Genomic DNA, 12,506 nt, shown 5'->3' with positions numbered 1-12,506 from the left:
CTGTGTGAAACTTTGTCATGCATACACACACACTAAAGGTGAGAGAGAATTGGAGCGTTTTTTTTAATCAGATTTTAATAGTAAAATATCTTTGAAGAAAAAGAAAAAACTTTTAGCACATTTTTTTTTATAATGTATGTATGACAGGGAACTAGTTTGTGGTGCCTTTATGCAACGGGTTGCACTTGCAAAGTAAAAGATTGCACATTCCTTCTCTACGAAGTAAAATAGCTATTTTGATAGTTAACTTGAACAATGAACATGACATAATATGATATAAGCATCACACATGTCTATTTTCTTGGATGATTCAAGAAAGGACCTTTATAGATAAAATGAGCAAACTCGACGACCTAAAATGCTCGTAATGATCACAATCGAAGACCATTAAAGTTACTAAAAACTTTATAAAATAGCACGAGTCCTAATAAAACTTTATCAAAAGTTTTAAAACAATCTAAACATTGTTTAAAAAAATATACGAGGGAATATCCAGTCAAACGAAGACAATACGATAAAGTCTATGCTCTACTTATAAACTTCCTCATCCCATAAGGTTCTTCTTCATCCAATACATGTTAAGCCTTGTTAGAAATGATAAATAATAGTACATATAAAGCAAAGCATTTATATATTTTAAAACAAAACTCCTTCATCTTTCAAACTTTATTCATCCTTCAAAAGCATGTGTTTGGTATCATTACAAATAAAAGATAAATGATAAAATGAGTTGAAATCCGAGAAATACCGTACAAGTAAAAGTTATAAACTGAAATAAGTTCAAATCCTTTAAAGAGATAAAACCTAAAAAAGATGCGACCTTTCTTATTAAAATTAATTTTTTTCTCAACATGATTGTAATGTATAAATACGAACATGTACGTCAAAATACTATGTATCGCCTTGATGTTGATTAAGGGTTCAATAAAAGTATCGAACCTATTGCAATCCCGAAGAACATCATCACTTAGATATCTCTTTGTCCTCTTTAGGGTACTTACAAGTCAGTCTCTCAAAGATTGATACCCTATGTTATTTCTCTTTTGAGTGCTGCTACTTCTCTTAAATATTCTTGTCTTTCTTCTTGATCGTGGTGTAGACAAGTATATCATCAATAAACACAATAACCAAGTTGTCAAGAAATGGTTTGTAAACCCAATTCACAAGGTCTAATAATGCGGACGTTGCATTTTTCAAACCAAACAACATCACCAAAAACTCAAAATGTTTGTAGATCGAACGAAATAACATTTCTCACAGTCATATCTTTCACATCGAAACATCTTTCTTCTTTCTTTCTTTCCTCTTATGTGACACTAATCACATATGCCAAACACGAATGATATCCCTTAGCTAGGAACTTACATGCTTTGAGAAATGCTATTACACCCATGTCTACTCTCATCTTTAGACATTAAATTCCATTCATTTGATGTTTCATTAAAGCATAACTCCTCAACACATTGGGATTCCCAACTCATTATGGGATAGTTCAACTAACTCTCCTCCTTAGACATTAAATCATATAGGGTTATTTACATGTCATGGACATATACCTTTCTCATTTCTTGCAATGAACTTCTATCATATAAAGAGGAATTATTAACGCAATCACACTAACCGTTCCATATAACATGAATGCACTCCATTTAAGGTCACGAAGATCTAACATTAGTGCATTTCTAAAGTATGTACTTGACATAACTATTCCTATAAATCATCTTGTCTGGGATGAAAAATATCTATATAGATCTTACCTATTATGTCGTGGCTATGTAATTTATCATGAAATCCATACCTTATAGATCGAACTAAGGAGAAATGACTTATAAGCCCAAAAAAGTTTCCAAACCATTCAAAATACCCTAATTATCTTTTGTCTGTTTAAGAACACCCAACAAACTTAACATTTTGTCTAAAAAAGCCCAACTAACTTACAATTTTGTTCAATTTTCATTAGGGTCAACCGACTAATGAAAGTCAACGATGACATGGCTTACAACGTTGAATTAAATATCAGGAAAATGACTTGTAAGACCAATGAAATTTCGAAACCGTTCAAAAAACTCCAATCATGTTTTGTATGTTTAAAAAATCCCAATAAACTTAACATTTTGTCTAAAAAAATCCAACAAACTTATGCTTTTATTCAGTTCTCATTAGAGGCAACTAGATTCATTAGGTATACAAATAGCTGGTAAATGACATGACATTATATTTAATGACATGAAATAAACAAATTAGAATTGTGTTCGATCTCTTGTAATGACTACTTCTTCTTCTTCTTCCTCTCAATCGTTGATGTCCAACTCATGATCTACGAATAAGATATTTGATGATGCAAACCCTTGTGGATGTGGAACCCTTTCTCGGGTTCAGACATCTAAAACGGAGGATCATCCAGATCAGGGCTTGTTCAAATAAATGGGTAAGGGTAATTGAAAGCTTTATCATGTCCTTATAAGTTCTTGTTTTTGAATTACACTTACCCATCTGTCCGAACAAGCCCTGATTTTTCTTTGGATGATCCTCCATTCTAGATGTCCAAATCCGAGAAGGGCGTCCACATCCACAAGGGTTTGCATCATCAAATATCTTATTTCTAGATCTTGAGTAGGACATCAACGATTGAGGGGAAGAAGAAGAAGTAGCCATTACGAGAGATCGAACACAGACACCGTTCGTTTTTATTTTATCCAAGCCCTAAATCAATATATAAAGGATAATTATAATATGTTTATTCCATGTCATTAAATATAATGCCATGTCATTAAATATAATGCCATGTCATTTGCTAACTAGATGTACACCTAATGAATCTGGTTACCTCTAATGAGAACCAAACAAAAGTGTAAGGTCTTTGGGTTTTTTAGACAAAAGGTTAAGTTTGTTGGATTTTTTTGAACAGACAAAACATGATTGGGGTTTTTTGAATGTTTTCAAAACTTCGTTGGTCTTACAAGTCATTTTACTGATAATTAGTTCCACGTCCTAAGCCATGTCATTCGTTGACTTTCATTATCCGGTTGACCCTAATGAGAATTGAACAAAAGTGTAAGTTAGTTGAGCTTTTTTTTACACAAAATGTTAAGCTCGTTGGGTGTTCTTGAACAAACAAAACATAATTGGAGTTTTTTTTGAACGATTTGGATACTTCATTGGGCTTATAAGTCATTTCCCCCTCAAACTAAACTCATCATTTTAAAACAGTATGTACATGCATTTTATATGTATGCTTGTACAATGTCACATACTAGCTGGCGCATAATGGTACCTATTCATACTATAACATTCTAACTATTAGTGATTAAGATTTAGGCCCAAGCCCTTTAGGGTTTATATTAGGTATTTTATGTATCCCTATTTATATGATGTTTAACCTCACTATTTATGAATGAAGCATTCTATTATATAACATGGTATAAGAGATCTAGGTTAAAATCATACCGCTGACCACAACCCGCTACTGCTGCCCTCCACCTCCGACGACATTCTCTCATAGTCGTCGGAGGTGCCTTCATTATGCTTCATATTCCCTTCGTTTGTTTTTTTTCTCCTCATAAATAATAAAACAACCGTTAATTAACACCAAACTAGGGCTCTTACCTCGGCTTCTTCTATTGTCTTGTTTGCTTATATCTCCTCGTCGGATTGTTCCTGACTTTAAGCTTTCTGCCTTCTCCTCAATTTTCCTCTTCTTCATATCTATTTTCTGAGTGAGTCAGAATAGGCTCCGTCCGTCGCAGCTCGAGCCCTTTTTCTTTCTCGCTTCTTTTCTCTGGACTCCTTTGCTGCCGACTCGATGATCATCGCCAACGTCGCTCCTATCTTCTTATATAAAGAAATTGCCGTTGGCTGCCACTTCTTCTCTAACGAGCATTTGTTATTAGCTGCCATCGTTAGAGCTTTGCCACCGTCGCTGCCATTGTCTTCATTTATGTTTTTGTTTTTCCAGTTTAATCGTCTCCCCTGATCAAACTGCGTGAATATGTTAGTGATTAAGGTTTAGGCCCAAGTCCTTTATGGTTTACATTAAGTATTTTATGTATCCCTATTTATATGAGGTTTAACCTCATTATAAATAATGAAGCATTCTATTATACTAACGCTAACAAACCCATATAAACTTCATATGAGTTGAAACTTGAAATCACAAGATTATACACCCCTAAGGTACACGTATGCTTATCATAATCATAGCCATACACTTACACTTATACTACGCATGTATAATACACCTTATAATATTTATGATGTATGCCTCATACAACTTAGAAGGGACATGAATCCTTATATCGTAGCTTCCTTGTAGAGGATGTACTCCTAAATCACCTTCCCCCATAAGGGTCCACTTATCATCACTATATTTATTCGTATTAGTAAGGGATAAGACGATAAGGTACATTACGTCATCCAAAGTAATTACCTGGCTTGCAAAGATAATTCTTTCTCATATCCATCTTAACAGTGTTATACTCAAATTTGCACAACTATGCATACCAGACTATTTCATTTTAATGCACCAAAGTTTCTTCATATTTTCACAACTGTGCATACACCTTGACAAGACCACACTAGTCAACCATATGTTCCAATTCTTGTATGATGAACATATAAGTACATGAAATGTGACTAGAAATATATAGTATTTATCAAATAAATATATATAAATTGAAAGTACGACGTAATATGAGACATGCTTGTTAAAATACTATGTACTCACCTCGATCTCGATTGAGGAATCAACAAAACTATCACACCCCTTCTAATTCTAAAAAATATGATCACTTAGAACTTCATTTCCCATATAAAGGGTCCTTTCATTACAACTTGGAGACCATACCATCCATTCCACAAACATTTCTCATATTTTCTCATCATGTGAAAGTTGTATGAACTAAATTTTTTTTTGTAAGGTTGTATTACCACTCTTCGGGTAAAATTATTTGTGAGATAGTACTATTATCTGTCTTCCACAAAACTAAACACAAGGCATATTCGGGTAAAATTATTTGTGAGATAGTACTATTATCCGTCTTCCACAAAACGAAACACAAGGCATATACAGGCTAGGCACAAGACACATACGATCGTAACAAACGTACTAGAACCCTATTTTTTTCATTCAAAACTCGAGTTTTGTTTTCAACTTTTAATATCCAATCATCTCTAGTCACATTAGAAACCAAAATGAATGGATTTGATTGTTTGGGTTAATCAAGGCAGAAGACAGTGTTCTAATATCAATTGAAACATTATTTACTAATTCAATCCCAAATTAACATCAAAGCTCAATTTTCTCACCATTTCTCATCATAAAATTCTAGACTCGAAGGAGTGGTGTTCATACCATAAAGGAATCATATGTGAACTTAAGGAATCGTATGTGAACTTTGATGTTTTTATAATCAATACCACAAAATTTTCCTTGGAGATAAATCTTGATTTCATCTCACCTATCAAAAGCATAAAAAACTCTTTCCTTCCCACATGACTAATCTAGAAAGGTTATTCATCTCAAAGCTTTGGCATTTAGCCCCCACACTTGAAATCATCCATGTACAACTACGATTTGTTATCTTTTTTACTTAAACCCTATGTTGCTAGTTAGTCAAAACTTTTTTACTTAGACAAAATATAAAATTAAATTCATCTTTTTAATTGGAAATGCCCTAATTACCAACACCCCTTAAACGTTTTAAGTCAATTAAATATCCAAAAATTGTAAATATCGAAATTAACCAATTTCCATATCATGAAGCAATTAAGGTCCAAACACTAAAATAACAATATACTTCCACCAATATTTTACCTTAATTTTTACATTGGAAGGTTTTTATCATGAATCAACATCAAAGCTTATTCCTTAACACCTAATTCAATTCCCCATTAAATACTCTTTGATGGCATATTCACACTTTATTGTTCTAACATCTTGCACCAAATCGCGGATATTGTATGAGCGTTGTGTTCGGGTGGATTTCCATGATTAGAAAATCATCTTTGAAGCAAAACTTCCCTCACTTTCTCATGGATTTCCATACTGGTCACCCAATATAACAAACTAATTAACTGTAAAACATGATATAAAATGATTATTGGTGAACTTAATAAACATGTGAAAATTGTTATTTGGAAAAAAGTATAAAACTCATATTGTTCGATCCTAGAAAAATAAAATATTAGTAGTTAAATCATGACACTGTTAAAAATACCCATAAATAGTAAATAAGGCTCATTTCTCGGATGAAACATGAGCGTGTCACAAATTCTTGTGTTAAATTAAGCTTTCATCTCACAATATCTTTATGAGTGACAAGTGGTTACACTTTATTTTTCTTTCCTAAATGGTGTTGCTTTCCGAAGGTTATTGAACAGGCACCAAAAGGTGAATCTTTGCTAAAGAAAAGAAAAAGCTTTAGGACACGACAAGTCCTCTAAATAAACTGTACTCTAAAGCTATTTATAAGTGAATAATGTTTTTATTGTTAATTAATTGCATGCTAAAGACTATATTCATATTCAAATTAAGAATCTTTTTTAGTTACATATGAAAGCAGTGATATTATAGCTTGCACAATTAAAGAAATTCATAGTTACTTTACCTTTTAAATTCTCTGGAAAATTATTTATGGGATCTCTTATGTAAATTAAGTTATAAAATAGGACAAATTGCATAAAAGACACTAAATATATATAAAATTTTGATTTTGACATTATGTTTTTTTTTTCTCAATTAATTCATTCAGTTTACAATTATATTGCAAATTTAACCAACCGACCGGTTTGATTTAGATGTTTTATGTTTCTCACTTGCTGACTAGACAAAAAACTAATATGAATTCCATATATGATTATAGTTAACAAACACTTTAATTAAAGTGAACACTAACATAGATACTCACTTTCCCACATTTCTTCTTTTTCTTGTCTCAAAACATCACAATTTGCAATGGTTTTCTAAAGTCGCTCAAGTGGTTCATCATCCCAAAATAGTGTAAGCAAGAAAATGAATGTTTCCTTTAGGTGATGTTACTGTGGACAACATTCTTTGCCTTTGCTTACACCACTATGGGATAGTGAACTACTTGATCGACCTTGAAAAGCCATTGCACAAAGTTGTGATGCCTTGAGAGAAGAAAATGTTGGTGATTTTGTATCATCAATGTGTATTTAAGTCTAATGGATTGACTTGTTGACCAAAAATCAATCTTGATGATTATTAAACAAGTACGGATGGTGCGGAGTGCACACTTGTTGAAGTTCATTCAAGATTTAAAGTAGACTGTTATTTAGGGGCGAAGCCCATAAACGAACGGGGGTCCGGGGGCAGCGCCCCTGGGAGCGGGGTCCAATGGGCAGAGCCCCTGACTAGGGTCGAGCTGCCAGGTCAGCGCGAATTTTTTTTATTTGGGTTATATTGCTATATTAAAAATGCATTAGAAATTTGAATTTTTGAAAATAAACCCGGTTTTTGACTTTGTTTTGACCCTTATATAAATAACCCAGTTTTAGTGACAGGTTTCAAACATCAAACTGTTTTCAGTGACAATTTTCAGACATACAACTGTCTGGTGAAAGTTTTCTAATGGACATGTTACTTAACTAATTTTTGGTCTTCATTTGATAGTACACGCGAAATTCATAACACCCAGATTCTCTGTTCTTGCTCTCATTTCTGAGTCTTATCCGATTTAAGGTTGGGTGTACCACCAAAATATTTTAATCTGAAAGTGTATACACAATTCTCAGAATTTCCAAGACTATTATTATCCCAAATTTCTAAGAGAAAACAATAAGAAATAATAAAAAATGAGTACAGATCTACGTAATGATTCAATATAACCCACACATTTGCTAATTAGGACCATATGTGGAAGCCACATCAGTATTTTGCCCAATCATCAAGTGAGAAACATAAAACGCGAAACAAACTAGTTGATTGGTTAATTTTATGACAAAATTATAAACTTAGTGATTTAATTAAGAAAAAAAACATAATGTCAAAATCAAAATTTATTGTAAACTTAGTGTTTTTTTTTATACAATTTGCCCTAAAAGTGTGCAAAATATATTTATAATTGAATATTCACAAAATTTCTTACTTCATATATATATATATATATATATATATATATATATATATATATATATATATATATATATATTTACATGATCATGAGCATCTTTAAGTGTGTGTGAGGTGAAAGACGCACAGGACCCATATCGTCAAGGGGTTAGTTTTACATACGATTTAGTTTGTTGTCAGGTAATTGACAATCCGATAATCCAAAGACAAAAGTCCATGTTTTGTTCCAATTCCAATAGCTCACGCTAAAATATTATATACCATGAACTTGATCAGTAAAAATTACAATCAAAAGATATGTTTGTCGATGTTGCTATTAAAGAAGTAAATATTTTAATTGAGTTCTTCGAGGAGTTTAGAAAATCAAGGTTATTTAATTAAGGAAATTGATGATGCTAATTAACTTTCGAACGTTGAAATGAATATTGATCTCGTGTTCCCTCAAAGGCATCTCATTCACCGAGAAAAACAGTTTGATGATAATTCAAGTAATCAAGACGTCGTACTTTAGCCAATGAGAAATTTAAGGTTAACTATTTTTTATACATTGTAGATCAAGCGATGAATTCTCTTAGAATAAGACTCGAACAACTCGAAGCTAGAGTATGATTTTTTTTTTCCAAAAAGTTGAAGAAATGTGATGACAAAGATCTTAAGTTGTGTTGTAGCTATCTGGAAGTCACACTTAAATATGGTGACCGATTGGATATCGATGACAATGAACTTTATTTGGAGTTAAAATTGTTTGATGAGTTTTTATCTGGTGAAACTACTAGCATCACCGATGTTTTAAAATATATTAAAAAAGTCGATTTTTTTTACTAATGTAGTTATTGTATATAGAGTTTTCTTAACTATTTCAGTAACAATGATTTCTTTATATTTATAGAAAGAAGTTTCTCAAATTGAAATTGTAAAAATCATACTTAGATACAATGTGAGTTAATTTCTTTGTACTTATTTAAAAAAAACATCACAGCATATTCTCTACACAAAAAAGATATATAAAATCAACTAGTTAACTCGTTATAGAGACTCCTACTAAAAATATCTTGGATTCTTAAACACCAAGCAAATGGAAAGCATAATAATTTAATCAAACTTTTCAAAAAGCTAATGTCATTTTCTTATTTACTATTGCCTGCAATAATTAAACTTCATTTATATCATTTTTATTTACTTTAGCCTTTTTGCTCCAATTCTAATGTATTTTTATAAAAGAACTAACCATGCATATAGGTTTTTTCTGCTTTTAGATATCAAATAAATTAATAATGAAGCAGAAAACGGTGAAAAAGTAGTTGTTCTTATTGTGTTTATGTGTAGACCTAATTTTGACCAATAGTTATCAATGTAGATAACTTTATAGAAAAATATTTCCAAATATTATAGTATATTTCTATACCAATATAGAATAATCATAATACATTTTGTGAGATGGTGGAAATAATCTAAAAGCGACTTGGTCCCTTTCCCACTAACCTAGTTATATTTATTTATCATGTCAATGCATTTAGTTCCTTGTCTATAAAACCCCCCCAACACATTTACATATTTTCCATCTTTGTTGTTATTCAAGATTTTCCATTTGCTCATGCATCAGTAGGTCTCTCTCTCTTTCTATATGCACACCATAAAATTTTGTAATTTGTTTAAAGGTTGTTTGATATATCTTTTATTAGTTTGGTAAAAGGCATAAATTTGCAGTCTGAAACTGATTCTAATTCTGATACTGATACTGATATTGATTGATATCATATAATTGTATAACTAAAAATATTTTGTTTATTTCTATATTTATGTTATGCTTCTTACGGGCAAATAAGAGGTTGAGTCCAATTCATTCAAGAACTATCAAATATCCATTTGGTTAAAACCAATATGGTATGGAGATTTGTTTCAACATAGGAACTCGGGACTTTCTAGCTACAGTAATTAACCTTACTAGTTGTATATAACTTTAAGCATTTTTTTTACTATGTTAGGATTTGCATATAAATATGGCACCAACATCAACCCAATTTTCCACTTCGACAAGAATGGGAACATATGATCCACTTCACCATGTTAGCATGTCGAACCACATCTTCGAAGATCACATGAGCACGAAGAAGAGCCATACCATCATCAATCAACCCGAAGCAACGAGACTAACCAACAATGTAGGAGAACACATATACTATGAATTTTCATCGTATGGATGATCATCTTTACCCTGCATTTACATTTTACACTCATCTAATTCTTTTTGTGGCGTTCTTTAGATGGAGTACACTTCTCAAGAATCATTAGAATCTTATCGGGAGTCGGATAAGAATATTTCAGATAAGGTAACTTACTTCATTTGATTATGCAATAATAGTTAATTAACTACATGTGTATATATACACTTGACATCTTATGATATGTAAAAATAATGTGTTGCTAGAGATGAGTTTTAATATATGTTACTTAATGTATTTCAGTTTCAACGACGATTAGCACAAAACCGTGAAGCTGCACGAAAAAGTCGTTTAAAGAAAAAGGTATGGAAAAACATTTTGGTCTCAAGTGATTATAATTTGATATTTAATTAGCATGATCTTTTTGTCTCGTTTGTATAGGCCTACGTTCGAGAATTGGAATCAGGGCGTCTAAAGTTGGAAAAACTAGAGCATGAAATCAAGAGGACTCGACAACAGGTTAAAGAGAATCCTGCTACCCAAAAACTTTGAGACACTAAAATTTGTCGCTAGCTAAAGCATGCTTCTGTCGATATAGTGTCGCTAGATTTGTTCTCTAGAATTTGTGTATAAACTTCTTGTTATTGTCTTGATTACAGGTTACGTATGTGGATCCACCAGGCTATGGTCAACTACCTGGTAATGTCATCTTGAGTGTATATGATTTCGTATTTTTTTTCTACATGAATACTTTTGTACTCAACATTGCAAAATCTTTTGAAACGATTCTCATGTGTAGGGATTGCTACATTTGTGGCTAAGTATGATTTATGGGTTGTTGAGCAACATAAAAAGGAGAGTGAACTTATGACTATCCTACAAACCGATGTAAGTGATGATGAGCTTCGGGTTGTATTAGATGGTGTTATAGACCACTACCAAGATCTTTTCTGGATGAAAGCTGATGCTGCAAAGGTCGATGCCTTTAATTTGTTATATGGGTCGTGGAGGTCTCCCATTGAGAGGTTGTTTGAATGGCTTGGTGGATTCCGACCCTCCGAGGTTCTATATGTAAGTCCTTAAATCATATACATACCACATTTGGCTTATGTTTATGCAAAATGTCGTTTTTCCACAACCCCTAATATACCTAACGCACACCACCCTATATAGAAAACATCATCATATGAGATGTAAATCATATACACAACACTGCGACTACTGAATCTTATGTTCTGATAATGATCTTTTGGTTTTGACAGATACTAATGCCATGGTTTGAGCCATTAACAGATACACAAATCGTGAATTTATCCAAACTTAGACACACATGTCGACAAGCCGAAGATGCATTAACTCAAGGAATTGATAAACTTGAACAAACGTTGGCTCAAAGCGTCGCTATTAACATAACGGAAAGTGCAAATTGCAACACTTGGATGATTTCGGCAATGGAGGAGCTCCAAGCACTCGAAAACTTCTTAAACCAGGTAAATACTAATTGCTAGAGATTTTGTTGATTTTTAGAAATTTGAGATGTTGTAAATGTTAAAATTTACAGGCGGATCATCTTCGATATCGAACGCTACAACAAATGTCACGGGTCTTGACAAATCGTCAAGCAGCAAAAGGGTTGCTTGCATTGGGCGAGTATTTCCAACGTCTTCGTGTACTAAATTCACTTTGGTCTGCTAGACCTCATGGATTAGATTTCGTTGTTGGTCGAAAAATGTAAATGCAGTTTATAGCAATATATATATACAGTACTTATTTTAACGGTATGTGTTCCACTCTAACGTGTTGAGGTTTTAAAGATTCGAAAAATATGTTCGTCCCCTAAAGGTTTGACCTTCAAGTCTACAGACATCGGTGTAATTTAGGATTAAAATAGGAGCCGTTCAAAAAATAAAGTTCATCGGAAGGTCATTTACTTAATAAATGAACATACATAAATAAGAGTTTGTGTTCGTATAGCTAAACTAACGAACACAGACAATAGTCCCATTTGTTCATTAAAATTTATGTATGTTTGGTATACACACACAGTGAGAGTGTTATTGGAGCTTCTAACAGCGATTTAAGTTTTCCTACTTCTAGATTTCATAAAATTCCTAAGTATGATCAACATATCATAAGTTTTGACGATCAACTTTTACATTCTCGATTTGGATGTTTATGTTCATTTACATTTGTGCATTTATGCTTATTTATGTTCAATATATGTTTCATAAGATCGTTCAACACCTTAAGGAACA

General features: G+C 32.4%; 1 protein-coding gene across 3 annotated transcripts; it reads left to right on the top strand.

Annotated features, from left to right (window-relative positions):
* The first annotated feature begins 9,571 nt into the window (after positions 1–9,571).
* On the top strand, positions 9,572–12,027 carry LOC111891446 (transcription factor TGA3). Of its 3 annotated transcripts, none has more exons than XM_023887500.2 (9): positions 9,572–9,695; positions 10,075–10,251; positions 10,354–10,419; positions 10,555–10,614; positions 10,693–10,770; positions 10,911–10,950; positions 11,051–11,322; positions 11,514–11,741; positions 11,813–12,027. In XM_023887500.2, exons 2-9 carry the CDS (start codon positions 10,090–10,092, stop codon positions 11,984–11,986), a joined length of 1,080 nt encoding a protein of 359 aa, XP_023743268.1. In that variant the 5' UTR covers positions 9,572–9,695; positions 10,075–10,089; the 3' UTR covers positions 11,987–12,027. The 3 variants fall into 3 exon arrangements, with proteins under 3 accessions (XP_023743268.1, XP_023743269.1, XP_023743267.1); XM_023887501.3 differs by having other exon boundaries at positions 9,606–9,691; XM_023887499.2 differs by lacking the exon at positions 9,572–9,695 and adding an exon at positions 9,715–9,973.
* The last annotated feature ends 479 nt before the right edge of the window (positions 12,028–12,506 follow it).

The sequence above is a fragment of the Lactuca sativa genome, chromosome 6 (genome assembly GCF_002870075.4).
Source record: "Lactuca sativa cultivar Salinas chromosome 6, Lsat_Salinas_v11, whole genome shotgun sequence".
In the NCBI taxonomy this organism is placed as follows: Eukaryota; Viridiplantae; Streptophyta; class Magnoliopsida; order Asterales; family Asteraceae; genus Lactuca; species Lactuca sativa.
Note: the sequence above shows the minus strand (reverse complement) of the source record. Positions and strands in the feature narration are given on the sequence as shown.

What these genes read in the sequence shown, in the direction of transcription:
- LOC111891446 (XM_023887499.2), top strand. An exon ending in CAACGAGACTAACCAACAAT is followed by an intron (nt 10,252 to 10,353) that starts GTAGGAGAACAC and finishes GGCGTTCTTTAG; the next exon opens with ATGGAGTACACTTCTCAAGA. An exon ending in ATAAGAATATTTCAGATAAG is followed by an intron (nt 10,420 to 10,554) that starts GTAACTTACTTC and finishes AATGTATTTCAG; the next exon opens with TTTCAACGACGATTAGCACA.